Source organism: Dromaius novaehollandiae, chromosome 10, assembly GCF_036370855.1.
Source record: "Dromaius novaehollandiae isolate bDroNov1 chromosome 10, bDroNov1.hap1, whole genome shotgun sequence".
Taxonomy (NCBI): domain Eukaryota; kingdom Metazoa; phylum Chordata; class Aves; order Casuariiformes; family Dromaiidae; genus Dromaius; species Dromaius novaehollandiae.
In genome coordinates this window covers 466,784-492,675 of record NC_088107.1, presented here as the reverse complement: position 1 = coordinate 492,675, position 25,892 = coordinate 466,784, and the positions used below count along the sequence as shown (strand labels likewise).

General features: G+C 71.5%; 3 protein-coding genes across 5 annotated transcripts in view; 2 read left to right on the top strand and 1 right to left on the bottom strand.

The window, feature by feature from the left end:
- Window positions 1–3,464, top strand: part of ZNF710 (zinc finger protein 710) — a 46,105-nt gene extending 42,641 nt beyond the window's left edge. For all 3 annotated transcript variants that reach the window (XM_064517786.1, XM_064517784.1, XM_064517785.1), the window contains exon 5: window positions 434–3,464. In XM_064517786.1, coding sequence (XP_064373856.1) covers window positions 434–606 — 173 coding nt within the window. In that variant the 3' untranslated portion in view covers window positions 607–3,464. The remainder of the gene's footprint in view (window positions 1–433) is intronic.
- Window positions 3,465–3,627: 163 nt separating this feature from the next.
- Window positions 3,628–8,649, bottom strand: IDH2 (isocitrate dehydrogenase (NADP(+)) 2). Its single transcript, XM_064517787.1, has 11 exons — window positions 8,471–8,649; window positions 7,697–7,788; window positions 7,020–7,185; window positions 6,304–6,464; window positions 6,047–6,190; window positions 5,711–5,847; window positions 5,272–5,423; window positions 5,006–5,118; window positions 4,778–4,875; window positions 4,383–4,475; window positions 3,628–3,994 (listed from the first exon to the last, which is right to left on the bottom strand). Exons 1-11 carry the CDS (start codon window positions 8,586–8,588, stop codon window positions 3,907–3,909), a joined length of 1,362 nt encoding a protein of 453 aa, XP_064373857.1. The 5' UTR covers window positions 8,589–8,649; the 3' UTR covers window positions 3,628–3,906.
- Window positions 8,650–15,695: 7,046 nt separating this feature from the next.
- On the top strand, window positions 15,696–25,400 carry SEMA4B (semaphorin 4B). The gene is made up of 15 exons (XM_064517783.1): window positions 15,696–15,755; window positions 16,733–16,947; window positions 20,395–20,555; window positions 20,709–20,771; window positions 20,849–20,947; window positions 21,052–21,163; window positions 21,288–21,404; window positions 21,905–22,062; window positions 22,429–22,610; window positions 22,728–22,878; window positions 22,958–23,168; window positions 23,243–23,358; window positions 23,475–23,638; window positions 23,702–23,796; window positions 24,257–25,400. Exons 2-15 carry the CDS (start codon window positions 16,845–16,847, stop codon window positions 25,018–25,020), a joined length of 2,496 nt encoding a protein of 831 aa, XP_064373853.1. The 5' UTR covers window positions 15,696–15,755; window positions 16,733–16,844; the 3' UTR covers window positions 25,021–25,400.
- The last annotated feature ends 492 nt before the right edge of the window (window positions 25,401–25,892 follow it).

The following is a 25,892-nucleotide window of genomic DNA, read 5'->3' as shown; positions in this document are numbered from 1 at the left end:
GAAAGGTGCTGTATACTGTGCATTCAGCACAGAGCACGGGTTCTGGCAGACCCATTAGCAGGGCATGGATCTGCAGGGTGAACATACGCACAGGCAACGCTTCGTGTAGTAGTCCTGCAGGCCTGCAGCGCTCTCCCTTCTGTGACTGGTCCCTGCTACTGCATGTAGCTGGGACCAGTCGGAGCTGCCAGCAGGACTTGAGCCCTTCTCTCACTGAACAGGGAAGGCCCCAGTCTCCACCTACTTGAGTGACACCTAAATCCCTTAGCTTTGATTCTTTAAGGCTAGATTTTTTGACAGCTTTTTGCAGCTTAAAAGATGGTCTGAGCAGAGGCCTCTGTCTCTAAAGCTAGACATGCCCCAGCATTGCCTTTCTGTGGCAGCAGATGTGGGGCAGATACAGCATCTGTTTTCTTCATGCACTGTCTTCTAGATCCCATGATGGACCTGGCTGGGACAGATCACACTGAGCTGGACAGCCAGCAGGAAATGGAAGACTACGAGGAGGAGAACTCTTATGACTACGGAGGGGTGGGGAACCCTCCGGATGAGAACGCACTGACAGAGCAGGCTATGAAGGAGATGGCTTATTACAACATGTTGTAGCTGAGCGACAGGGCGGCAAGCCCAGAGCACACTGGAAGAAGGCTGCCGGTGACCTGCTTGGACTTTGTTTGGTAAGAGGAGCTCCTGTCGCGCTGCCGACAGGCCGTCACTCCCTGCAGCATCTGGAACAGACCTGCACCCCTGCCCCGTGAGAGGGGGGAGGCTCAAGCTAAGTGGGTGAAGGAGGAAACAGGGATGTCCTAAAACCTTTGCTGGGGCAAAGGAAGGAGCAGAGGCTGGAGGTGGCACAAGGCAGCGGTAGCTACCTGCTGTAAGCGCTCAGAGCTGGTGTACTGAGCCATTAAGGGCTCAGTTCTAGGATGTTTTGAGACTGCTGCAGAGATTTGGTTGAGCTTTTACCATCACTTGGGTCATTCCCTCTCAGGGCCCCTTCTTCCCCACTCACCCCGAGAGGGAGTGTCAGAGCTGCGCACTCGCTGCTTGCAGCTCGTCTGCCCAGCGCTGAACTCCCTTCACTCTTCTGTACTCCTGCCTGCCCCTGGCTGAGCTTCTTTCCACGGCAAGCCACGACTTCACTCTGGTGGTCACCCTTGCTTGTACACTGGAGTTCTCCAGAAAGCGGACTTGAAGCTGCAGGCAGGGGAAGGCACATCCCAGAAGATGATGAGCATTACTAATTATTCTACCTCCTGGGTCCTCCCTAATCAGCTGTGCTGGGGTTGCAGATCAGCCTGTAATCATCAGGCCTTTACTCCCACCTTTTGAACACCCAGCAGGGCAGAAGCCCCTCTACCTGCAAGTCAAGCAGAAAGGAAGCTGTTTTGCTTTTCTAGCTCTTTAACTGTCTCCTCAGCAGGTGAGAACAGTTCTGATTGTTTTGGCATTAGCTGCCAGCTGATGCAGGCAAAACTGTGGCAAGGGAAGAAAGGCCACAGGGCACATACGAAACAGAATATTTTCTTACAAACTAATTGCAAAGCTCAGTGGAAGCAGCAGCTCTGAACAGAGCAGCTTTAGTGAGCAATGTATTTAAAAGATGGCAAACCCTGTTCAACTTGAGCAAATGATGGTATTTTGAAAGTAATTTATTTTTTTCAGATGTGCCGCGTGGTTGGATTTATCTTTTCACTGAGTTCAGTTTCCTTCAACCAATGTTCCTTGTAAACCTGTGTAATGTGTGTGATCTGTGAAGCTGCAAGCAGAGCAGGCTGTGTTGGAACTCAGGGCTCCTGAGGGAGGGCTGAGGACCAAAGAGAGAAGTCCTGCTCGCTGCAGGAAAGCAGCCGTGTTGGTCTACTGAGTAAGGAGGCAGGGCCTGTGGCTAATGAACCAAAGCTGCTGTATATGCTATAGGCACTATCTCTTCACCCCTTTGAGCTTCTTCAGCCTCAGCCATCCCACCAAGGAACAGAGGTGTTCAGAGTTCAGGAAAAGTTTCGTTCTGGAAATGCAGCCCTTGGGCTGCTGGCCTGCCTAACAGGCAAGAGAAGTGATGGGAAGCAAAGGTGACACATGCTGTGCCTGCATTCCCATCCCCTCTGCTGCATAGAGAGCAGGGGCAGCACACATGCTCCTGCCCAGCACAGAGCACTGCGCTCTCAACATGTCCCATGCCATTTGTAACCCTGGCAGACACCAGAGAGGCTGCAGCAGGCCCAAGAGCAGGGGCAAACCATGATCCCAGAGACAGAGCAGAGGGGGAGCTTCCTGGGGAAGAGGAAGTAGCAGTATTTGCACAGTCCAAGACAACCTTAGCTAACCCTCTGTCTACACACAGACGGCAGGGAGGCTCATGTGATGAAGACTTAGCAACACTTCTCAGGGCAGAGCAAGCATGCTGCCTTTACTGCAGGTCTTGTGCAAGCACAGCCACGAGCCTGGCCTGGCAGCTCTCTGCTGGGGCATGTCGCATGCTGCCTGCCTTGCTCAAGGCCCATCAGGACTTGGGGGTGATGCCAAGTAGTGTTGTAGGTCCTGTTCTCTAGTTAAGGGGGTTTCTCTTCCTGCTTGTGGTGAAAGTGGAGCTAAGCACCTGCTTTGCCCCCCCCCTCAGTTAGTGGGATAGCATGCCCAAAGGGGGATGCCAGTCCCCCATCTCCAGAAAGGTCATGCTGGTGGAGAACAGTGGCTCCGAGAGCAGGTGAGGCAGCTCAGCCCTTCCCCTGGCAGGGCTAACAGCCTGCTCCAGGCTCTGTGTCCTCTGCAAGGTGCAGTGCTCAAGTGCAAGGGCCCCCCAGCTTTGCTCTCGCCTTCCTCCTGCCAGGGGAGTAACTTCCTCCAGACTTGGGGCAGGATGGAGAAGGCGCTGAGCTCCCCAAGCAGCAGAGAGCTCGGCCAGCCTACGCTCCCTCACAGAGCTTGGCAGTACAGCCCCCACCCCAATCGACTTCTGTGCTGCAAGACAGCACAGCACGTCCCCCACAAACTACCTCTGTCCCTGGTTACCAAAAAGGAAGAAAAAGGAAAAAAAAACAAAACACTCACGCCACAGGCAGTGGAGCCAGGCCAGTGCCCGGGAGCAGACAGGTTAGGGAAGCCGAGCAGAAGGGGTCTTCACCGCTGCCGCGGCAGCAGCGTTCACTGCGTGGCCCCGGCCGGCGGGGCAGAGCTCCGGGAGGTGTGTGGCGAGTCAGCGCCAGGGTTTGCCCCAGCCGCTCGCGGAGACGAGGCGGGCGGTGCTGCCGGAGGATGTGGTCAGTGCCTCTCCCGAGGAGGCCGCGGCAGCAGCCGTGCAGAGGATGCCTGCAAGCTGTGCAGCGCCCGTGACTCCATTACGTTACTGCGTTGTGTATGCAGAGCGGTTCAGCTGTCTCTTGTGCAAAGCCCTACTGTGTTTTTTGATCTCCTTGGTTTGAAGAGTTGTTTAGCAATAATTCTAAATAAATGAATATTCTTTAGCCGGCTGGCTGCCTCCTGCGCCTGGGCAGGGAGGACAGGGCCAGCAGGAAGCCACCCCGCGTGCCTGCCAGGCAGCCGGAGGGAGCTGCCGCGGGAGGGCAGCAGTGCCACGCAGAGCCCTGCCACGCGCCAGGCCTGCACCCCTCCACCACACGCACCGCGGGCCTGTGAAACGTTTAATTGCTATGTTTGGCACCATGAGGTCAGAGGTTACATAAATTACAGCACGGCGAAGGGCAGCCCTCCCCAGCCCGTTTCCTACAAACCCCTGCTAGAAATACTTTAAAAACACTCGTAGGAAAACTGCTTATAAAAATTATTTCAAATGTTCCTGAGCCAAGTCAGTGAGCTAAAGGCGGCGTCGGCTCCCTATCTTGTTAAAAATGAGGTAAACGCCTGGCACCACACACGCGGACACCCCCCCCCGAGAAAGGGCCCTCTCTACTTCTTGCCCAGGGCTTTGTCCAAGTTGTTCTTGATGGCGTCCAGGAAGTCCGTGGTGTTCACGAAGTGCTCGTTCAACTTCACGCTGGAAGAAAAGGTGGAGAGAAGGGCTGGAGGGTCCTCTGCCCACCCGCCCCAGCCTGCAGCAAGGCTGGCAGGGTCCCTGCCCTCTCCCGGCCCCAAGCAGCCTCTGCCCCACGCAGAGAGCGCACCACGAAGGAGACAAGCTGAGGAAACAAAGGCTGTGCCAGGCACAACAGCTCCGTGGTGCAGGATGTGGCTTCCTTGCCCAACTGAAGTCAGGGCCTGACCCAGAACTTGCTGTTAATATATGCTTAGAGTCTGCAGTGGCTGTCCGGAGACCAGAGACTGTCCCATAGCCGTCACACAGAGGCAAACTTGCCTTCGTGGCAGATGGCGCCTGCACTGGAAGGATTCCCATGCACCCACTCCACCCCACAAGCCACACTTACTTGGCCAGACCATGAATACAGCCTGCAAGATCCTTTGTCATTGTCCCACTCTCCACAGTTTCGACACAGACCTTCTCCAGCGTCTGAGCAAACCTGGGGGAGCAGCAGGGTCACGTGCAGCTCCAGCAAAGTCAGCGCCGGGCAGCGCAGTGCAACCAAAGCCCACCCCGTCCGGCAGCCTCCCCGCCTGCAACCACAGCTCGCTGCTGCCCTCAAGGCTGGGACCAGCTCGGGCACATTTGCACGGGAGATGGCTCCCAGCAGCTTCCCCCTTTCCCTGCCCAGCTCCGGGCTCCCTCGGAGAGCCTGCCAGCCATTCCCAGCCCTCTCACACCACAGTGACGTGGCCTCTTCCACCACCGCTCCCGGCAGCGCCCCTGCCCCACAGCGCTTACTTCATCAGGTCAGGGTTACTGTCCAGCTTTCCCCTGTGCTCCAGGCCACGTGTCCAGGCAAAGATGCTGGCAATCGGGTTAGTGCTGGTGGGCCGTCCCTGCGTGGAGAGCGCCCAGAGACCCGACTTGAGCAGCAGGCCCCGTGCGACCCAGCGCCTGGGAACGCACAGCCGGACAGGCCGGCAGCTCCCAGGAAAGTGCGGGGAGAGCAGCGGAGAGCACACTCACCTTCTGGTGCTCCCGGTAGTGGCGGGTGACCGTGCCGTGGGCTGCCTCCGCCTCGATGGTCTTCCCGTCCGGACACACCAGGACGGAGGTCATCAGGCCCAGGGAGCCGAAGCCTGCAGCGGGATGCAGGGGTCGGGGTGGTGCAAACAGCACGCGGCCGGGCAGCCCCGACTGCCCCGGGGAGGGAGACCACGCAGACCCCCACCCTGCACAGCCTGGCCCTGCTCCTTCCCCCAGGCCACGCGAGCAGCCCCAGCCTGCTCTACCTTGGGCCAGGATATCCGACTGGACGTCTCCATCATAGTTTTTGCAAGCCCAGACGAAGCCGCCTGCAGATTTCAGCACCTGGGCAACCATGTCGTCGATGAGCCGGTGCTCATACCAGATCTTCAGCTTGTCGAACTCCGTCTTGTAGTGCCTGGGAGCCAAGAGCTGGCGTTAGCAGGGCCCTGCCCAGGAGCTCCCCAGGACGGGAGGGAGAGAGCCAGCACCCCACCGAGGAGCACGGCAGGCAGCCCAGCTGCCACACAGCAGTACGGGGTGCTCACACTGTACCAGGTCCCAAAGGATCTGTCACCCTTGATGTAACAGCCCCCCTTTGCCAGAAGGAGCATGCAGCCAGCACCCAGTCTGCAGAGCTACCCAAATCCCAGCACAAGCGCAGGCGGGACCTTGCGAGCTGCCCGAGTTTGTCAAAGTCCGTACTTATCGAAGATCTCCTGGAAGATGTCTTTGAAGCGCCCATCGTAGGCCTTGAGGATGGTGTTCTTGGTGCTCATATACAGAGGCCATTTCTTCTGGATGGCGTACTGGAAGCAGCTGTGAGCAAAGCCTGAGATAGACTGCGATGGAAACACAAAACACACACACACAAACACGCGGTCAGCAGAGCCCCAGCTCCCTCTCTTATCACAGGCAACGCTCCATCCTGGCAGCCTGGCCAGGACCACCACGGGTAGGGCTGTGCTGCTGCACGGGGCAGTCGCACAGGGACCCCATCCGCTCCTCCCAAACCCAGCCCAAACCAGAGCCCACGATTACCTCGTCTGTGTTGTACATGCCCATCCCGATGCCGCCTCCCGGGAAGTTGTACACCTCCCACTCCTTCGCCGCACTGCCGTCCTTGGGCGTGAAAACCATCTTGAACGTCCCAGACTTGTTCACCACAAAGTCTGTGGCTTTGTACTGCAAGGAGCAGCCCGAACTGTCAGCTTGGGGCCTGGCAGGACCCTTCCCCAGCCTTCCCTGACCCAGCCGTGCCGCCCCGCTTCCCCGCCGCCGCGCGTAGGCAAGCTCACCTGATCGCCATGGGCATGTCTGCCGATGGTGATGGGCTTGGTCCAGCCGGGTACCAGGCGAGGAATGTTCTTGCAGATGATGGGCTCCCGGAAGACCGTCCCGCCCAGGATGTTTCGGATTGTCCCATTGGGGCTCTTCCACATCTTTTTCAGCTTGAACTCTGGGGTATGCGGAGGTAAGACCCCAGCCTGTCCCTCTCAAGGGACAACCCCTACCAAGCGCAGCCCTGCCCCAGCCAGTCCCAGCAGCGCTAACCCCAACCCACTCCTCAGCTCCTGCTCAGCCCTCACCACCGGGCCCTTCCTGCCGCGGGCTGCCGGCAGAGACCCGCTGCCCAGCCAGCAAAGGAGAGGGGCCAGCCCGGCCCTCAGCTCACGACAGCACTGAGCACGAAGCCCACCCCCCCCAGCCCCACGGCACCCGCGTTACTGCGGCACCGTGGAGCAAACACCTCAAGGGCCCGGCACAGCACCGTGCTGGGGGCACCTGCACCCAGCCCACGCGGAGCACAGCGTCGCGGCTGAGCCTCTTCCGCTGGGAACGCCACCGCCTTAGCCCAGGGGCGCCAGGCAAACACCGCGGGGCTCGGCTCCCTGCACAGCTGCCGCAGCGGGAGCAGCTCGCACGGGCTGCCCAGCCCCACCGCTCGCTGCGGCCGGAGCTCGGCCCCTTCCCCTCGCCCCAGCCGGGCAGGGGGCTGCCACCCCGCTCCTACCTTCCACCCTGGCCTCATCAGGCGTGATGGTGGCACACTTCACCGCCACGCTGTACTTCTGCGTGGCCAGAGCCGAGTCAATGGTGACCTGGTCGCCTGTCTGGTCCCGGTGCGGCAGGCCCAGATCGAAATACTTCAGCTGCACGTCCACGTTGGGCAGGATCAGCTGGCGGAGCCCACGGCAGAGCGTCAGGGGCGCGGGGGGCTGCCGGGGGGGGGCGGCCCCGGCTCCTCCGACTGCACCGCAGCCCCGCGGGACCTCCCTGCCCCCAGCGCAGCCGCCGCGCTGCCAGGCCCGGCTCAGCTGCCAGGCCCAGCTCAGCAGCCAGGCCCGGCTCGGCTGCCAAGGCCTCCTCGCTTTCGGGTCGCGCCGGAAGCTGCCATTTGTTTAAGCACCTGCTTCCTGGACACGGCACGCCGGAGCGGGCGGCCGGGGAGGGCGGGGGAGCAGGAACTGCGGCTCCGCTTGCACAAGCCCGCGGTGCCGGAGACATCGCGGCGCGGGGCGCTCCGGGGACGGGGACGGGCGGCGGCCCCGGGACGGGACGGGTCGGGACCGACGTCAGCCCGCGGCACGGGAGGGGGGACGCGGCGCCCTCCCCGCGCGCCGGCACGTGGCGGAGGACGGGGCAAGGAGGGACAGGTCACCGCGTCCTCCCACCCCGGCCCCACGCTACCTTCTCCTTGATGAACGTCCAGATGATCCGCGTCATCTCGTCGCCGTCCATCTCCACCACTGGCTTGGCCACCTTGATCCGCTTGTCGGCATCTGGGGGGGCGGCGGGGCCGTCAGCAGTGCGCGCCCCGGGCCCCGTCAGCACCCCACTCCCCACCTCCACGGCCGGGCCGAGGGGTGCCGGGGTCCGGGTGAGCCCTGCCAGCTGCTCCCCCCGCCCCAGGGCCGCAGCTCGGCCTCCCGGGAGCCGCCCTGCCGGGCACCACCAGCCCCCCGGGCCCGGCCAGGCCCCCCGGCTCCGGCAAGCGGAGGACCACGGGGGCTCGTCCCCGGCGTGGCCTGAACCGCCCGGGGCCCAGACCTGCCGGGGTCCGGGCTGGGGTGCAAACCCCGCCTGGGGAGGGGCTGGGGCACAAACCCCCCCGGGGTCGGGGTGCAGCCTGGGGCACAAACCCCGCTTGGGGCCGGGCCGGGGCACCAACCCCCCCGGGTCCCGGTCCCGGTCCGGGTCGGGGTCGGACGCGGCCCCCCGAGGCCAGGCCCGGTCGCGGCCCGAACGCCCCGCCGGGGCCGGGCCCGCTCAGGCGCATCCCCGCGGCGGGCAGCACCGGGCCCGGGCCCGGCCCAGAGCGCGGCCCCCCGGGCGCCGGGGCCCTCGGCGGCCCCCGGGCGGCTCCCGGCAGCGGCGCGTCCCGCAGTGCCCCCGCCCCGGCGCGGCGCCCTCAAGGACACGGGACACGGGCCCCGCGGCGCCGCCCCCCCGTCCCGCACTCACAGTGGCGGCGCGGCGCGGCGGGGCCCAGGGCGGCGGCGGCGGCGGCGGCGGCGGGGGCGCGGGGGGCCAGGCCGGCGGCGCGGCTCAGCGCCGCGGCGGCGCCGAGGTAGCGGGACATGGCGGGACGCGCGGCGGCGGCGGCGGCGGCGGCGGCGGCGGCGGCGGCGGCGGCGGCGAGCCCCGCCCCGGGGCGTGGCCTGCGCTAGGCCCCGCCCCTCCGACGGAGGGGGTCGGGCCGCCCCCGCCCCCGTCGGGGCCTCACAGGGGGCGGCGGAGACCCCGGGTCGGGGCCCGACGGGGCTCTGCGTCCCCGGGGGTCGGTGTCGTCGGGGGTCGGTGTTCTCGGGGGCTCCGCATCCCCCGGGGCTCTGCATCCCCCGGGGTCGGTGTCGCCGGAGGTCAGTGTCTTGTGGGGCTCCGCATCCCCCGGGGCTCTGCATCCCCCGGGGTCGGTGTCGCCGGAGGTCAGTGTCTTGTGGGGCTCCGCATCCCCCGGGGCTCTGCATCCCCCGGGGTTGGTGTCCTCGCGGCTCCGCATCCCCCCGGGCTCCGCGTCCCCGGGGGTCGGCGTCCTCGGGGGCTCCATGTCCCTGGGGGTCGGCGTCCTCGGGGGCTCCGTGTCCCCGGGGCTCCGCATCCCCTGGGGTCGGAGGCTCCGTGTCCCCAGAGGCCGGCGTCCCCCGGCCGCAGGCTCCCACCGGGGCGGCGGCGCTGGGGAAGGGCCGGCTGCGCTGCCCCCGCTGCCCTGCGCGGCCCGGCCCGGCCCGGCCCGGCGGGACGCGGCTCCTGCACATCTGTGCGGGGGGGACGCTGCCAGCTCGGCCGAGCGCTTGGAGCCGGCTCAGGCTTCGCTGCATAGGAGCAAGTGATCTCGCACGTTGCCAGCACATGACTCAGGGCGCCGGGACGGAGCGGAGCGGAGGGGAGCGGAGCGGGCGGCGGGGCTCGCGCCCCGGACCGGGCTCGCGGGGGGTCAGGGCGGCTGCTGCCATCCCCGCGGCCCCACTGCACGGCCACGCACCCCGGAGCCGCTGCGCAAGACCGCCGTGCCGGGGGCTCGCCGCCCCGCCGGCTGCACGGGCCAAGCTGCCGCTGGCTTTTTTTAGCTGCGGGGGCCAGGCAGCTCCTGCTGCAGCGAGCAGAGAGGAAAAACAGCCCGGCTGGAGCTGCCCGTCCCAGGCGGGGGCTGCGGGGGGAGGCAGGGCCGCGCTGACGTGCGCCTGGCTTTAACATTAACCAGAGCGCGGGCCTGCGGCCAGCAGCTCCGCGGCTGGGGGGGGCCGGTGCCCCGGGAACGCAGGGTGGCAGGGCCCCCCCCCGCCCTGCCCGCACCCCATCCCGCGCGAGCCCCGCGCCGGAGCACGTCGTCTTCCCTGTGCCCGCTCCCGCGCTGCCTGGGGAGCCGGGACCCGCAGCAGCGGGACGGACCCTGCGCCCGGAGCCAGCCCTGCCGGGAGCCAGCCCTGCCAGCGCCCGCAGGAGGTGTCGCAGCGGGCAGGGCTGGTGCCGGGGGCTGCCACACGACACGCTCCGGGAGTCTGCAGATTTGCTCCATTAATCTGCAAATTTTCTCCAGGAATCTGCAAATTTGCTCCGGGAATCTGCAGATTTGCCCCGAGAATCTGCAGATTTGCTCCGGGAATCTGCAGATTTGCTCTGGGAATCTGCAGATTTGCTCAGGCCGGGGCCATGGCAGGGGGCTGCTGGCAGCGCTGCAGCCCGATGCTGGCCCCGGGAGCACGGCTGCTGCCTGGCCGTGCCGCGCTGCAGCACCGGGCTCCCGTTGCCCTGGGCCTGGCCCCGCTGCGGTCAGAGCCGCCCCGTGACCGCGGCTCTCGCAGGCGAGGTCACGCCAGCGCGGCTGCTCGGCCCCCGGGGAGCAGCGGCTCCCCGAGCGCGCGCTGGCGGGAGCAGCCATGTGGCACCGTCCCAGGGACGGGCTGGTTTCAAACAAAAGAGTCCATCCCTGGCCGGAGCCCAGTCCGCCCGCCCGCGGCGGCTGCCAAGCCAGCTTCCCCCAGCGCTCGCAGGGCCCCGGGAGGGTCCGCGGGCGGGAGGGCTCGCGGGGGAGGACAGGCCCGGCTCCAGCTGTCCCTGCGCTGGGAAGCAGCGTGGCCTGGGAGGGCCCCGGCTCCAGCCCGTCTGGGCCACTGAGAGCCCGGCCAGAGCAAGAGCAGGGAGCTGGGGTGGGGGGGGGGCCCTGCCCCCCCCCCCGGTGCATGCTCGCACCCCTGGCTGCGTGCACACTGGGGGTGCCACGCCGTGAGCTGCACGCAGCCGGGGAGGCTGGAGGGAGCTGTGTGCCGGCTGGGAAATGCACCGCGTTTCTGTGTGCAAGCAGCGCTATCCACGTGAGCCTCGCTCGCCAGGCACCGCCGAGCACCCGCGGGTGCTGGAGATGTGGGGGGCCCTGGCCTCCGCATGAGCAACGCCTGCGCTCAGCCCGCGCCCGCAGCTCCGCTCCCTGCACCCCTCGCCCCTGACGCGAGGCACGCAGGAACTGCCTGCTGGCACCCCCCTCCCGTCCCCCATCCCCTCCCATCCCCATTCCTATCCCCAGCCCAACCCCAACCCCATCCCATCCCCAACCCCAACCCCATCCCATCCCCAACCCCATCCCATCCCCATCCCAACCCCATCCCAACCCCAACCCCATCCCATCCCCATCCCAACCCCAACCCCATCCCTGTCCCCATCCCAACCCCATCCCTGTCCCCATCCCATGCTTGTCCCCATCCAACCCCCATCCCACCCCCCCAGCCGGGTGCGAGACAGCAGTGGGGCCTCTGTGAGCACCAGGGCACGGCCGGGCGGGGGGTGCCCCAGCCTCCCCGGGCCGCGGTGCTGCATCGCGCAGAGCAGCTGGGCTGCCCACGGCTCGGCGGCCGGGCGAGCAGATGGCGGAGCTCAGGGACACGGCACAGCCGAAGGCACGGGAAATGCAAGCTGGACCATGAGGCCGGCAGGACGGGGAGCCCCCACCTCCAGGGAGGGAGCTGCAGGGCCGGTGCCGGCCGGTCCGGTGACCCGTGCCCGTCTCGGTGACCCGTGCCCAGCCCGGTGCCGGCCGGCGGGTCGGTGCCCGCGGTGCAGATGCTCGGGGAGCACCAGGAGCTCTGCTTGGGGGCTGCATGGGGCGGGGGTCAGCCAGCCGACCGCCACGTGTCCCGCGCAGCTCCAGGGCCTGGCGCAGCCCCTGTCCCGCTCCCGGGCACGGCCGCCCCCCTCCCTCCCCAGCCGGCAGCCCCCCGCTGCAGCTGGCTCCTCTACCCGGGGGGGCAAAGCGTCGGCCCTCCCCGCACCCGCTCAGGCTCTGCCGGCTCCAGCACCCGGCAGCAGCCTCGAGCTGGGAGTCACCGCAGGGACACCTGGAGCCCTGCGTCACCCGAAACCCCTGGAGCCAGGTGTCACCACAAGGACCTCGTGGAGCTGCCCGGAGGCAGGAGCCACCCGAGGCACCTGGAGCCACGCGTCACCGCAAGGACCTCGCCGAGCTGCCGGGGGCTGCGCTGCGGGACGGGCACAGGCGCCCTCACGCCCGGCCGCAGCACCGACGCCTCTGCCCGCGAGCAAGGGGGTCAGGCCCTCGCTGCTGCCCCGCGCGAGGCCGGGCTCCCTGCCGCCCGCCGGCCCCACAGCGCTGCCGAGCCCCTCGGCCCCCCACGGGGCACCACAGCTGGGGAGCAGGCAGACGGCATCGCCTGGGACCAGCGCTGTCCCGCGGCCAGGACCAGCATCACCCCAGGGCCAGCATCACCCCAGGGCCAGGGCCAGCATCACCCCAGGGCCAGGGCCAGCATCACCCCAGGGCCAGCATCACCCCAGGGCCAGGACCAGCATCACCCCAGGGCCAGCATCACCCCAGGGCCAGCACCACCCCGGCTCCAGTGCTGTCCCGGGGCTGCGGGTCCCGTGGCCGGGACTAGCTCTAGCCCTAAGCGGGTGACTCCCACCCCAGCGCCCGGCAGCCCCAGCCCCGCACGGCCCCACACCCTGGGCTCCCCCTGCTCTGGAGCCAGGCCGGGACCCTTCGCTTGGGCTCCTGCACCCCCAGAGCCAGGATATGAACCCCCCCCTCCCAGCTCCTGCACCCCTGGGCCAGGACCACCCCCAGCTCCTGTGTGCCTGGGCCAGGACCCCCCCCCCCCATCTCCTGCACTCCCAGAGCGAGGACTGACCATCCCCCAGCTCTTGCACCCCCAGAGCCAGGATATGACACACACACCCCCTCCAGCTCCTGCACCCCCCCTGGGCCGGGCCCCCCCAGCTTCTGCACCCCAGGCCAGGACCCCCCAGCTCCTGCACCCCCAGGGGCAGGACTGACCCCCCCGCAGCTCCTGCACCCCCAGGCCAGGATCCCCCCCCTTCTCCTGCACCCCCAGAGCCAGGACTGATCCCTCCTCTTCTCCTGCACCCCCAGGCCAGGACCCCCCAGCTCCTGCACCCCCTGGCCCAGGCCCCCCCCCTTCTCCTGCAGCCCCAGAGCCAGGATATGACACCCCCCCCCCCAGCTCCTGCACCCTTGGGCCGGGCCCCCCCCCGGCTCCTGCCCCCCAGGGCGAGGAGCAGCCCCCCGCTCTGCCCCCGAGCCGGGCCCGCCCGCGGCTCCCGCCGCCGAGCAGCCCCCGGCGCCGGCGGGGGCGGGCCCGCAGCGCGGCGGGCGGGGATGCGGCGGCGGTGCCGGTGCCGGTGCCGGTGGCGGCGGGCGGGGCGGGCGGAGCGGCCCTTTGTTGCGAGCGGCGGGCGGCGGAGCGGGACCGCCCGGAGCCGCCCCGCGGCGGGCGGGGAGCCCCGGAGCCGCCGCCGCGCCGCGCCGCGCCCGCCGCCGAGCCGGTAAGCAGCGGGCGGGCCGCGCCCGGCACCGGCACCGGCACCGGCACTGGCACCGGCACCGGACCGGGCGGGGTGCGAGGGGGCTGCGCCGGGCACGGGAGGGGTGTGTGCGTGTGTGTGTGTGTGTGTGTGTGTGTGTGTGTGCGTGTGTGTGTGCCGAGCGTGCAGGCGCCGTGCAAGGCGGAGTGTGCTTGTGCACGGCAGGCGGGGTGCAGGGGGCCTGTGCAAGAGGCTGTGTGTGCGTGTGTGCGTGTGCGTGTGTGTGTGTGTATGGGGGTGTACGTGCGCGAGTCGGGGGGGGGATATGCGTGGGCCTGTGCGGGGGGGGGTGTGTGTGCACGGGTGTGTGTGCACGGGGGCTGTGCCCGGGGGGAGTGTCGTGCATGCAGGGTGTGTGGGGGGGTGGAGAGGGCAGTGTGGATGGTGTGTGTGCGTGTGTGTGTGCGTGTGTGTGTGCGTGTGTGTGTGCACACGCGGGCGGAGGAGCATTCGGGGCTGCGTTCGTGGATGGAGCCTGCCCCGGCGTGGAGCGTGTTGGGGTGTTCCCAGGTGTGCGTTTGCAGTGTGGGGTGTGTGCCCAGTAAGGCACAGTGCGTGTGTGTACATGTGCAGGGGGTGTGCGTGCCCGCAGGGAGCCTGTCTGCGGGTGCGGAAGTGCGCGCACAGCGTTTTGGACACGTCTGCAGGTTGCTCGGTGTGTGTGTGTGTGTGTGTGTGTGTGTGTGTGCACCCAGTGCCAGGTGTGGGGCACACGTGTGCTGCACGCCCCACGTGTGTGCGTGCGTGCGTGTGTGCGTGCGTGTGCACCGCGTCCCGGGCCTGCGGGCTGCACGTGCTGCCGCTCCCCGGTGCCCCGTGGTGTTCGGTGTCAAAGCAGCCTTCGGGCTGGGGCCGCGGGGGCGGCTGGGGCCGTGCGGGTCGTGGGGGCTCCCTGCTCGTCCCTGGTGGCTGCTCCAGCGGTGCCTGCGCGCAGGGAGGGTGCTGCGCGGCCGGACCTGCCCCGCGTGCGCCGGGGCCTGGGCCCTGCATCCCCCGGCCCCGGGCGCTGGCCGCCGGGTGCAGCGGAGCGGCGCGGCCGCGCGTGTCGTCCGCGCGGAGCCGAGAGGCAGCCGGCCCCGGCAGGACGCGGGCGAGTCTGAGCGCTGGGAGCAGCTGGGCCGGGGAGCATCTGTGCGTGAATCAGCACGAGCCCGGCAGCGTGCGCGGCCGCAGGTGTGTGCGAGCTCGCCGCGCCGCGCCGCGTGTGCGGCCAGGACGAGGAGCCGGCGGGGCTGCACGAGGACCACCGGCACCTGGCCACCCTCCCCATCCCGAGCAGGGGCGAGCAGCCCCGGGAGGGGCGTCGGGGCAGCCCCTGCCTACAGGCTGTGTGTGACATGGGTGCTGGTGAGCGGGCGGTTGCACCGCGCCGCCGCCCGGGCCGGGCTGCAGAGCCGAGGCTGGGGGGCGGCTGCAGGGCCGCGCAGCCCTGGCCGCTGCTCATCCCCGGCGCCGGCAGGCAGCTCCGGGCCCCCTTCCCGCCCCGCCACCCTCGGGAGCAGCCTGAGCGCTTTGGCGTGGGAATTCGGTGCAAAAACCGCTCGCTGAGCCCAGGCCACGGGTTTGAGCTGCACGGGTCTCGGCACCCCCAGCGATGTCCCGGGCACAGCGAGGCGGAGGGGTGGGAGAGCCGGTGGCAGCGTGCTCGCACAGGCTCGGCCGCGCCGGGGGCACGCCGGCAGGCACACGCCAGCCCTGCCCTGCGCGCTGGGCGGCCTCGGGCGCGGGAGCGGGAGCGGATGTGGGAGCGGGAGCGGGAGCAGGAGCAGGAGCGGATGCGGGAGCGGGAGCGGGAGCGGATGCGGGAGTGGGAGCAGGAGCAGGAGCAGGAGCGGATGCGGGAGCGCTGCTGCAGGAGTGGGAGCAGGAGCAGATGCGGGAGCGCTGCTGCGGGTGCCCCCCGCGCTGCCCGGCCCTGGCAGCCCGCGTGGGCGGCCGCGGGAGATAAATGGGAGTTTGTCGTAAACAGGCCCCGCTGCCAGCCGGGGCCGGGAGCACCGCTGCTCCGCGCTGCCGGCCGCCGCTTAAAGGCGCAGGCTCCGGGGGCGGCTGGGGGCCGCGGGGGCCTGCTGGGCGCCCGGCTGCGCGGCTCCGCGGGGCGATGCCGGGGCGGGCGATGCCGGACCCCGCGGGGCCCCGGGCGCTGCCGTGCTGCGCAGGTCCCGCCGTGGCGCCGGGTCCCCGCACGCTCGCCCCGCGCAGGGCGCCGCTGGCCCGGGCCCGTGACGCGCAGCCCCCCCGGCCCCGTCCGGCCCCGCGGTGGCACTTCCTGGGCAAAGGGTGCTGCAATAAGGCAGGTGGGGTGGAGCCCGGCCGGGGCTGTCCCCGGCCCAGGAAGGGACGTCGGCGCCTGGGAGCGGGGCCGGGAGCAGGAAGGAGCCCGGCCGAGGGGGAGGCAGGAGCCGGCAGCCAGGTATGGCCCAGGCAGCGGCACAGCCACGGCGCAGGGCACGGGCACGGGGGACCCGGCGGCGGGACGGCGACGGCCGGGGGCGCCGGGGCGGCCGCATCCCGCGGCGCTTCCCGCGGCAGCCGAGGGGCCGGGCTGCCGGCCCCGGGAGAGCTCGTCTGCGGCGGAGCGGAGACCCTCGCCCGCGTGTTGCCATGGCGAAGTAAGCAGCTGTCATTAATAACGCGTTGCCATGGCGACAGCTGGATGAGCAGGGTGGTTCTCCGGGGTCTGCACGCGCTGCCGCCAAGGACGGGACCCCCGGCCCCGCGGAGCCCCCCCCCCCCGCCCGCCCCAAAGCCCCGGGGAGGGGCAGCTCCGGGCAAAGCGGGGGCGGCGGGGCTGGGCGCCGGGTGCCGGCCCTGTGCCTGGGGGCCCGGCCCCGGGGGGGCTGCGGGAGCAGCAGCGCTCCCGTGCCGCGGGCCCTGGCGCCGGCCGCTGGGGGCTGAGCCGTTCCCGGGGCAGCCGGGCCTCCCCGCTGCCCGGAGGCAGCGCCCGGTGCGGGGGAGGCCCGCGGCCGCGATGGGCTCGTGGGACACAGCGCAGCCCCTTCCGCGCTGGGACTGACCGCGGCTCACCCGCACTCGGGGCGGGGGAAAGGAGCCGGGCGCTGCTGGGTCCCGCGCGCAGGGCACCGCCGGGGAAGCTCGCAGCACCGGGTCCCGCGGGCAGGGCACCGCCGGGGAAGCTCGCAGCACGGGCAGGGCACCGCCGGGGAAGCTCGCAGCTCGGCCGGGCTCCGCGGGGCCGTCGGCCGCGGCGCGGGGCGGGGCGGGGCGGGGCGGGGCGGGGGCCCCCCCGGGCGGGGGCGGGGCGCGGTCCCTCGGGGCGGGCCGGGGGCGGGGGCTGCCCGTCGCGGGTCCCGCGGGGGCTGCGGGCTCGGGGTGGCGGCGGCGGGGAGCCGTCGGGGCGGGCGGCGCTGAGCCCCTCTCTGCCCGCAGGTCGGCAGCGCCCGGCGGCGTCGCGGGAGGCGGCGGAGGCTCGGCGGGGCAGCGCCGCCGGCCCGGCCCGGCCCGGCCCGGCCCGGCTCGGCCCGGCTCGGCTCGGCTCGCCATGGCGCCGCGGCCGGCGCTGCCCGTCCTGGCGCACTCGGTGCTGGCGGCGCTGCTGCTCTCGGCGGCCCAGGAGCCCGTGCCGCGGGTGAGCCTGCCCTACGGTGAGTGCTGCGCCGCGCGGCGCCGGGACGGGGACGGGGACGGGGACGGGGACGGGCTGCGCCGGGACCGCCGGGAACGGGACGGGCTGCGCCGGGCTCCCGGGACGCCGGGCTGCCGTGCCAGCCTGGTGCTGCCCCCCCGGGCTCCGGGATGCCCGGCGCCTCCTGGCCCCCCCAGACCGGGAGCCGGTGGCCCGCGAGCCTGGCCGGGGCGCGGGTGGCAGCCCGGGGACTGGGGGGCTTCGCCGGTGGGCGCCCGTCCGCAGCTCCCGGGGCGCGTCCAGTGGGAGCTGCTGCCTGCGAGCATCCCGCGGCGCGGCCGGGGCACCCGGGGCACCGGGCTCCCCGTGAGCCGGGCAAAGCAGCCTGCACGGCAGCGACCGCGTGGGCTGCGACGGGACCCCGGCGCCGTGCCCAGGCCCCGTGAGCCCCCCCAGCCGTGGGGCGGACGCGGCTCTGCAGCTCCGGCGTGGAAACGCCTTGTGCCGCCCAGGCGAGGTGCTGAGCCTGCAGAACGCCCCGTCCCAGCCGGCCCGGCAAGCCGGGGCTCGCCGTCCCGCGGCCGGAGGGGGTGGCGGGGGGCCGCGGGGGCTGGCCTCGCCGCGGGGGGCAGCGAGCGTGGGGAGCGCGGCCGGGGCCGTCGAGGCGGCTGCGGGGCTGCGTGGGGCACTCACCGCCTGGGACCAGCGCCGAGCACAGCTGGGGGAGCAGGCCGGGGGCCGGATCCCCAGGGCGGCAGGCGCTCACGTCCCAGCGTGCAGCGAGGTGGTCACAGCTGTGTCTCGTGGGAGCGCGGGACGGGGCCAGGCCGGCCGTGGGGGCTCCGTGGGCCGTGGGTGCCCGTGCAGGCTTCTCCCTGGCTCCCTCGCAGCAGCACCGGGCACCCTGCGGCGGGGGGCTGCCGGCTCCTCCGGTCTCAGCCATGCAGCCTGGGCGCGCTGCACGGGACCCCCGATGCTGTGCGCGAGCCCAGGCCCCGCTGCAGAGCCCCAGTGGGCAGCGAGGCCCTGCGAGGGACTCCAAGCCGCCCCGCACTGGGGCTCTGCCCCTCTCCTGGCAGGGGGGACTTGGTGCCTGCCGCAGAGGGGTTTGCAGGGTGGGACAGCAGCAAGGCGCGTTCGGGGCAGCTGGGACCCGAGCACCCAGCGGCCGGGGGCTCCCGGGCCAGGGGCCCACGCTGGCGCTGCAGCTGGGGGCACGGCATGGCCCTCCCCGTGCTGCCGGGCTCGCTGCGCTCCCAGGGGAGGCGGCCGCATCCAGCGGTCACTGGGAGCGGTCCCTGTCCCCGCTAGCTCCCGGCCTGGCCGCGGGCTCGCTGGGGAGCGTGCGGTGGGTTTGGGCCAGGATGGCCCTCCTGGGGCCGCGCTCCCTGGCGCAGCCGGCTGCGGTTCCTCGGTGCGGATGTGGCGTGGGGCTGCTCGGGGTGGACGTGGCCCTGTGGCCGGGACACGTGTCCCGCAGCGGCCGGCGGAGCTCGTGGTGGCACTGGGGAACCGTGGAGCCGGGCGGGATGGAGGGGGGCAGTGGTGCCCCTCTGCCTCTGCCGGGACAGGCCAGCTCGGCGCCCGCGGTCACAGCCCTGCTCGGCCACAGCCGAGGCTGCAGCCAGGGCCACCTCTGTGGGGAGGCCCTGGGGGTCCCGGCGCAGGGAGCCGGGCGAGGGGCGCAGGCTGCCCCTCCACCGGAGCAGCCCATGTCCGGCGCCGCGTGGGGCCTGCGCTTGGCGGGGGGGAGGAGCTGGGCGAGCCGCTCTCCTGGAAGCGGCTGGATTTGCCTGCAGCAGGTTTGTCTGGAAGAAGCAGGTCCTGTCCTGACAGGTCCCTCTGGCAGCGGGCACAGGCTCGGGAGCTGCTCCCTGGGCTGGGAGGGCCGTGCACGGGGCAGGAGGCTGCTGGGGCTGGGGGGGCTGTGCAGTGGGGCGCGAGGGTTGTGCACAGGGCGTGAGGGCTGTGCGCGGGGCAGGCCGCTACCTGGGATGTGAGGGCTGTGCATGGGGCAGGATGCTGCCTGGGGTGCGAGGCTCTGTGATGGGGCGCGAGGGCTGTGCGTGGGGCAGGATGCTGCCTGGGGTGCGAGGGCTCTGCAGTGGGGCGCGAGGGCTGTGCGCGGGGCAGGATGCTGCCTGGGGTGCGAGGCTCTGTGATGGGGCGCGAGGGCTGTGCGCAGGGCAGGATGCTGCCTGGGGTGCGAGGGCTCTGCAGCGGGGTGCGAGGGCTGTGCGCAGGGCAGGATGCTGCCTGGGGTGCGAGGGCTCTGCAGTGGGGTGCGAGGGCTGCGCACAGGGCGCGAGGCTGCCGGGGCGGCTGCTGCCCCTCCGCTAGCTGCGCTGCGCCCGCTGTGGGCAGTGCCACCCCGGCCATGGGGCACGAGGGCACCTGTGAGCCCTGCCAGCCGCCCGCTCCAGCCGCGCCAGCCCCACGGGAGCGGCTCGAGCCCCCGGCAGGGACGGGCACGCGCGTGGTCCGTGCCGAGCGGGAGCCCCGGGCAGTGCCGGCGGAGCGGCCGGGGTCCGGGAGGCTCTGGCGGGGCAGCCGCGGGCCGGGGCGAGGGAGGTGGCGGCGTGAGTCAGCCCGGCGTGTCCCGCTGACACAGCCGGCCCGGCTGATTCAGCGGCTGCTGGCGGGAGAGGAAGGGCTTCCGGGGCCCGGCCGGCCGTGCGCCCGCGCAGGTGAACCCCGCGCCCTGACTCACCCGCCGCCTCCCGCCCCGGGCGCCGGCGCCTGCTGCGGGGGGTGCAGCCAAGTCTCCTTCCCCTGGAACCAGCAGCCCTGGGCTTCGCTGCCCAGCGTTGGGGCAGGCGGCTGGGGAGCTCCCCGGGGCCGGGGCTTGCGCACGCAGCAGCACCGGTGCCACCCGGGGGGTCCGAGCCCGGGGGGCCGTGGGCGCTGTGGAGCGCAGCAGCGGGGCTCGTGTGCTGCAGGGAGCCGTGGGTCGGCAGCGTGGCTGTGATGAGGCGGCTGTCGCCCGGGGCTGAGCCCGACGCCGGGGTGCTCCCGGGGGCTCCGTGTCCTGGGGCCTGACCCCGCGTCGTGCCAAGGGGGCATCAGGGAGGCTGCTCGGGCCGCGCTGTCCCGGCCGTCCACGCCGCGCTGCCCCTTTGCATGGGCTGGTGGGGACGCAGGTGCTGTGCTTTGCACCCCAGCACGGCAGTGCGCCCCGGGTCTCCCTCTCCCATTCCCATGCGAGCTGCGGTGCTCCGGGGGCATCGCGGTGCTGCAGCCGCTCTCCCGGCCCCGGGGTTGCTCTGCCGCCGCATGCCAGCCCGGCTGCCAGCCTGGGTCGCGGGGCCAGCGAGCAGCGAGGACGCTGTGTCGTCGAGCCGGGGCGCTGGCGCTGCTCGATGTGGCTGCAGCGCTGCGGGGCCGTGCATGCTGTGGGGCACGGAGCATGCCGTGGGGTGCCACAGGGCGCTGCCCCACAGCCAACGCTGCCACTTTCCCCCCGCAGACTCCTCCGAGCGAGCGGTGCAGCGGTTCGAGGCGCCCGGCGTCTCCAACTACACGGCCCTGCTGCTGAGCCCCGACGGCGGCACGCTCTACCTGGGGGCACGCGAGGTGCTGCTGGCCGTTGACACCAGCCGCTTCCAGCCGGGACCCCCCGCCCGCAGGGTGAGCACGGCCCGGGGCCGGGGCCGGAGCGCGGGTGCCTTCCCCATGTGCGCCGTGCATGCAGCACCGTGCACGCTTGGGAGCCGCGGGGGGCGATGGCGGGGGGCGGCGGGGCAGCCGCCCCGGGCGACCCGTGACCGTGGCTCTCCGCAGCTGCCCTGGAGCGCAGAGACGGAGAAGAAGAGGCAGTGCGCCTTCAAGGGCAAGGACCCGCAGGTGAGCGCGGCAGCGGGGCGGGCTGGCGCGGGGGCCGCGGGGCGGGATGGCAAGCAGACTCCTCCGCCTCTCCGCAGAGGGACTGTCACAACTACATCAAGATGCTGCTGCAGCTGAACAGCACCCACCTCTACACCTGCGGGACCTGCGCCTTCAGCCCGGCCTGCGCCTACGTGGTGAGCGCGGGGGGGCCGCGGCCCGGCCCGTCTCCCCCAGCCCGGCGGCGGCCCGGCACCGCGGTGCACCGGTGGGCACGGGCTCAGGGCCGGTCCCGTTGCAGAACGTGCAGCACTTCAGCCTGGAGCGGGAGGCGTCGGGGAAGGTGCTGCTGGAGGACGGCAAGGGCCGCTGCCCCTTCGACCCCGAGTACAAGTCCACGGCCGTCATGGTCGGTAAGGCACGCCGCCGGGACCGGGCGCGGGGCTCGTCCGGGCTGTGCGGGCCCCAGGACCGCGGGCCGTGCCGGGTGGGCGGCGGTGCACGCCGGGTCCCAGCAGCGGCCCCTCTCTCTGGCAGACGGCGAGCTCTACGCCGGGACCGTCAGCAACTTCCAGGGCAATGAGCCGACCATCTACCGGAGCCAGGAGAGCCGCATCTCCCTCAAGACGGAGAACTCCCTCAACTGGCTGCAGGGTGAGAGCCGGGGCGTGCGTGGCCCGGGGCGCCGGGAGTCCGCCTGCCCGCGGCGGGGAGGCACGTGCCACGCGCGGGATGGGCGCCGTGCCCCTGGGACAGGCACTGTGCACGCAGGATGGACGCCACGCGTGGGACGGGCACCATGCATGCGGGGCGGGTGCCGTGCACGCTGGCAGGCAAGCCTCGGGCACCGTGCACGTGGGATGGGCACCGTGCACGCGGGATGGGCACCATGTGTGCTGGTGGCACCATGCATGTGGGGCAGACGCGGTGCATGCTGCAGGCAAGCCTCGGGCATCGTGCCTGCGGGATGGGGGCCACGTATGCAGGACCAGTGCCATGCATGCGGGTGAGCCTCGGGCACCGTGCATGCAGGATGGGTGCTGTGCATGCCAGTGGGTGAGCCTCGGGTGCCGTGCGTGCAGGCTGGGTGCCGTGCACACCATCACGCGAGCCTCGGGTGCGTGGCGCGATGCTCAGGGCACCTGTGCCCCCAGACCCCGTCTTCGTGGGCTCAGCCTACCTGCGGGAGAGCCTCCCCGCCGGCAACCCCGAGGGCGACGACGACAAGGTCTACTTCTTCTTCAGCGAGACCGGCAAGGAGTTCGACTACTTCGAGAACACGATCGTGTCGCGCATCGCCCGGGTGTGCAAGGTGGGCGTGCTGGCGCGAGGGGCCGGGGGCGCGTGAGAGCGTGTGCCGTGCGTGTGCTCAGCGACACCAGCATGTCCCCAGGCCCATCCTGCCCTCGTTATCCCTCTGGTTCTGGGAGCCCCGGGAAGGGATCGGCCTCCGCTGGCCTCCTTGCTTCCCACCCCGCTCCCGCAGCCCTGGGCAGCCGCTGCATTCGCAGCGGGAGCCGTTCCCACGCCTCGGCCCATTGGGGAGGACGCAGACCCTTCCCCATCTCGGGTCGGTTTCTCTTTGGGCGCCTCGGGGGCCGCTTTGCTCGTCCCTCCCCGGCCCGCGGGGCTGCTCCGTGCCGGTGCCGCGCTGACCCCGCCGTGCCGCGCCGCGCAGGGGGACCTGGGGGGCGAGCGCGTCCTGCAGCGGCGGTGGACGACCTTCCTGAAGGCCCAGCTGCTCTGCTCGCACCCCGACGACGGCTTCCCCTTCAACGTGCTGCAGGACGTCTTCGTGCTCACGCCGGGCGCGACGCGCTGGAGGGAGACGCTCTTCTACGGCGTCTTCACCTCGCAGTGGTGAGGGGCGGGCGGTCCCGGGCTGGCGGGTCCCCGGGGCGCTGCTGCTGCCGCTGCCGTGCCGGTGCGGGCTCGGCGCAGCCGGGAGCCTGATCCGAGCCGGCTCTGCCCCGCCAGGAGCAAGGGCGGGCTGGGCGGCTCGGCCGTGTGCGCCTTCCCCATGCACAGTGTGCAGAAGGCCTTCGCCGGGCTCTACAAGGAGGTGAACCGCGAGACGCAGCAGTGGTACACGGACACCGGCCCCGTGCCGGAGCCCCGGCCGGGCATGGTAGGTGGCTGGTCCCGCGGGACGGGGCGGCCCCGGGCTCCCGCCGCGCGCCCCGTCCCACACCCCGCTCCCTCCGCAGTGCATCACCAGCCACACGCGGCACCTGAAGATCAACTCGTCGCTGCAGATGCCGGACCGGGTGCTGAACTTCATCAAGGACCACTTCCTGATGGACGGGGCGGTGCGCAGCCAGCCCCTGCTGCTGCACAGCCACGCGCGCTACCAGCAGATCGGCGTGCACCGCGCGCAGGGCCTGCACGGCACCTACGACGTCCTCTTCCTGGGCACGGGTGGGTGCCGGCGCCGGGGGGGGGACGGGGCCGCGCGCCCCCCCGGCCCCGCTCAGCGCTGCCCCCGTTTGCAGACGACGGCCGGCTGCACAAGGCGGTGCACGTGAACCACAAGGTGCACATCATCGAGGAGATCCGGCTCTTCCGCGCCGGGCAGCCCGTGCTCCACTTGCTGCTGGACCAGGCGCAGGCAAGCGCGGGGCGGGGGGACGTGGCCGTGCGCGGCGGCGGTGCCGGGGGGGCCCCGGGAGGGGCCGCCCGGGGGTCCCGGCGCTGACCCCCCCCCGCCGCGCCTGCCGCCCGCAGGGTCTGGTCTACGCGGCCTCCTACGACGCGGTGGCCCAGGTGCCCTTCGCCAACTGCAGCCTCTACCGCAGCTGCGGCGAGTGCGTGCTGGCGCGGGACCCCTTCTGCGCCTGGAGCCGCGGCGCCTGCCGCCGCGCCGCCCCCGGCCCCCGCGCCCACCCCCGGTAAGTGCCGCCCCCCCGGGACCCCCCGGTGCCCCCCGGCGCCCTGACGGCTCTCGCCCGCAGGCTCTGGGCGCAGGACGTGGAGGAGGCTGACACGGAGCGGCTCTGCCCACCGGCCAACGCGTCCCAGCCCCGTCCCCGCGTCCTCCAGTCCCCAGGTGAGGTCCCGCGTGGGGCGGGGTGGGGGGCTGCCGTGGGGCTGGGGCAGCGGGGGGGGGGTTCATCGTGCCTGCCAGCATGGTCCTTGCAGCAGGGCATGGAGATGGGAACGGGAACAGGGATGGGGATGGGGATAGGGACAGGGACAGATGGGGATGGGGATGGGGATGGGGATGGATGAGGAGTGGGATGGGGATGGGGATGGATGGGAATGGGGATGGGGACACGGATGGATGGGGACGGATATGGGGATGGATGAGGATGGGGATGGAGATAGGGATGGGGATGGGGGGGTTCGGGATGGGGGGGGACAGAGATGGATGGGAACGGGGATGGGTGGGATGGAGACGGGATGGGATGGGATGCAGCCGTGGATGGAGATGCGCCCGTGGACGGGGTGGGCGGTGGTGCTGGCTCGCCCCCCCCCCCCCCGCCAAAGTGCCCCTTGCCCTCCCGCAGCCACGGGCGCCCCGTGCCAGCCGGTGCAGCTGCCGCCCAACGCCATGCAGCCGCTGCCCTGCCAGCTGCTCTCCAACCTGGCGACGCGGCGCTGGGCGCACAACGGGGCCCCCGTCAACGCCTCCTACCTGGTGCTGCCCGACGGCGCCCTGGTCCTGGTGGGCAGCCCCGAGCGCGCCGGCACCTACGAGTGCTGGTCGCTGGAGGAGGGCTTCCACCAGCTCATGGCCAGCTACTGCGTGCGGCTGCGGGAGCCGCCCGGGGCCCCGCTGCCGCCGGGGGGGAGGCCGCCCGCCGCCCCCGAGACGGCGAGCACCTCGCGGAGCACCGCGGCCGGCGGCGCCGCGGCCCGGCTGCACGGCAAGACCTACTGGACCGAGTTCCTGGTGATGTGCGTGCTCTTCGCCGCCGCCGTGCTGGTGCTGGCCCTCTTCCTGCTGCGGCGGCACGGCGCCGGCATGAAGGCGCTGCTGGAGCCCGCCGAGGCCGCCCGCCGCCCCGCGCCGCCCCGCAAGCCCGCCGAGAGCCTGCCGCTCAACGGGGGGGGCCTGCCCGGCGCGGCCCCCGAGCACCGCGGCTACCAGGCGCTGCGCGACCACTGCGGCGCCGGCACCCCCGTGCGCGAGCCCCCCGGCGCCCCGCGCGCCTTCTCCGAGTCGGAGAAGCGGCCGCTCCACGTCCGGGACAGCTTCGTGGAGGTGTCCCCGGGCTGCCAGCGGCCCCGGGTGCGCCTGGGCTCCGCCATCCAGGACTCGGTGGTGTGACGGGGCCGGACCCCAGCCCTCGGACGCGACCGCCTCTGCTCCGCAGAGACCGCCGGACTGCAGCCGGCCGGCATCCCGCGCGGCGGCACCCGCCCCGGGCTCCCGCGGGCCCCCGCCCCGGCCGGCACCGCCGCCGGCCCCGTCTATGCAGCGGGCAGGGGGCGGCCGCGGCCCCCGCGCCCCACTCACTGTGACGCCCCGTGGCGGCGGCCGGCCCCGGGGCCCTGTGCTGTGCGTGTCTGTGCTCGGTTTGTTTTTCATACGTTGGAAATGTGAATCGTGTCCCGGGGCGGCCAGGGGCGCTGCCCCAGCACCGCGCGCCCCGGGGGTGTGTGTGCAGAAACGTCTGTGGTTTTTATATAAAGTCCCTGTGTCTCCTTTGTACGCGTGCGTGCTGCCTGCGGGGCCGTGACCGCGCTCACGCAGCGCGGCGTCGCTCGTGCACCCTCGCCCCTGGATTAACGATGTGCTGGGAAACGCTGGCAGCATGTGGACCCGGCGCTGCAGGGAGCCGGAGCCCCCCCGGGACCAGCGCTGCCGCTTCCTGCCCAGCCCGCTCCGGGACACCAACGCGGTGCCGTGCCAGCAGCCGCAGCCCGCGGGGCCGCAGCGGCGCAGGCCAGGGCTTGCAGACGCGATGGGCACCTCGGGGCACCCCAGCTGGAAGGGGCAGCGCAGCTGGGAGCGAGGCGGCGATGCGTGAGACCGGCGGCGGCGTGCCTGCGACGGCCAAGCACCAGCGCGCCCCGATGTGCCCCGGCCGTGGGGACCTGTGACAGCACCTGGCCGCGTCCCGTCTGCAGCCGGAGCCGGGCGAGGACGCCTGCGCGCGCGGCAGGAGTGCTACGTGGAGAGGCAAGGCTGCAAAGTGC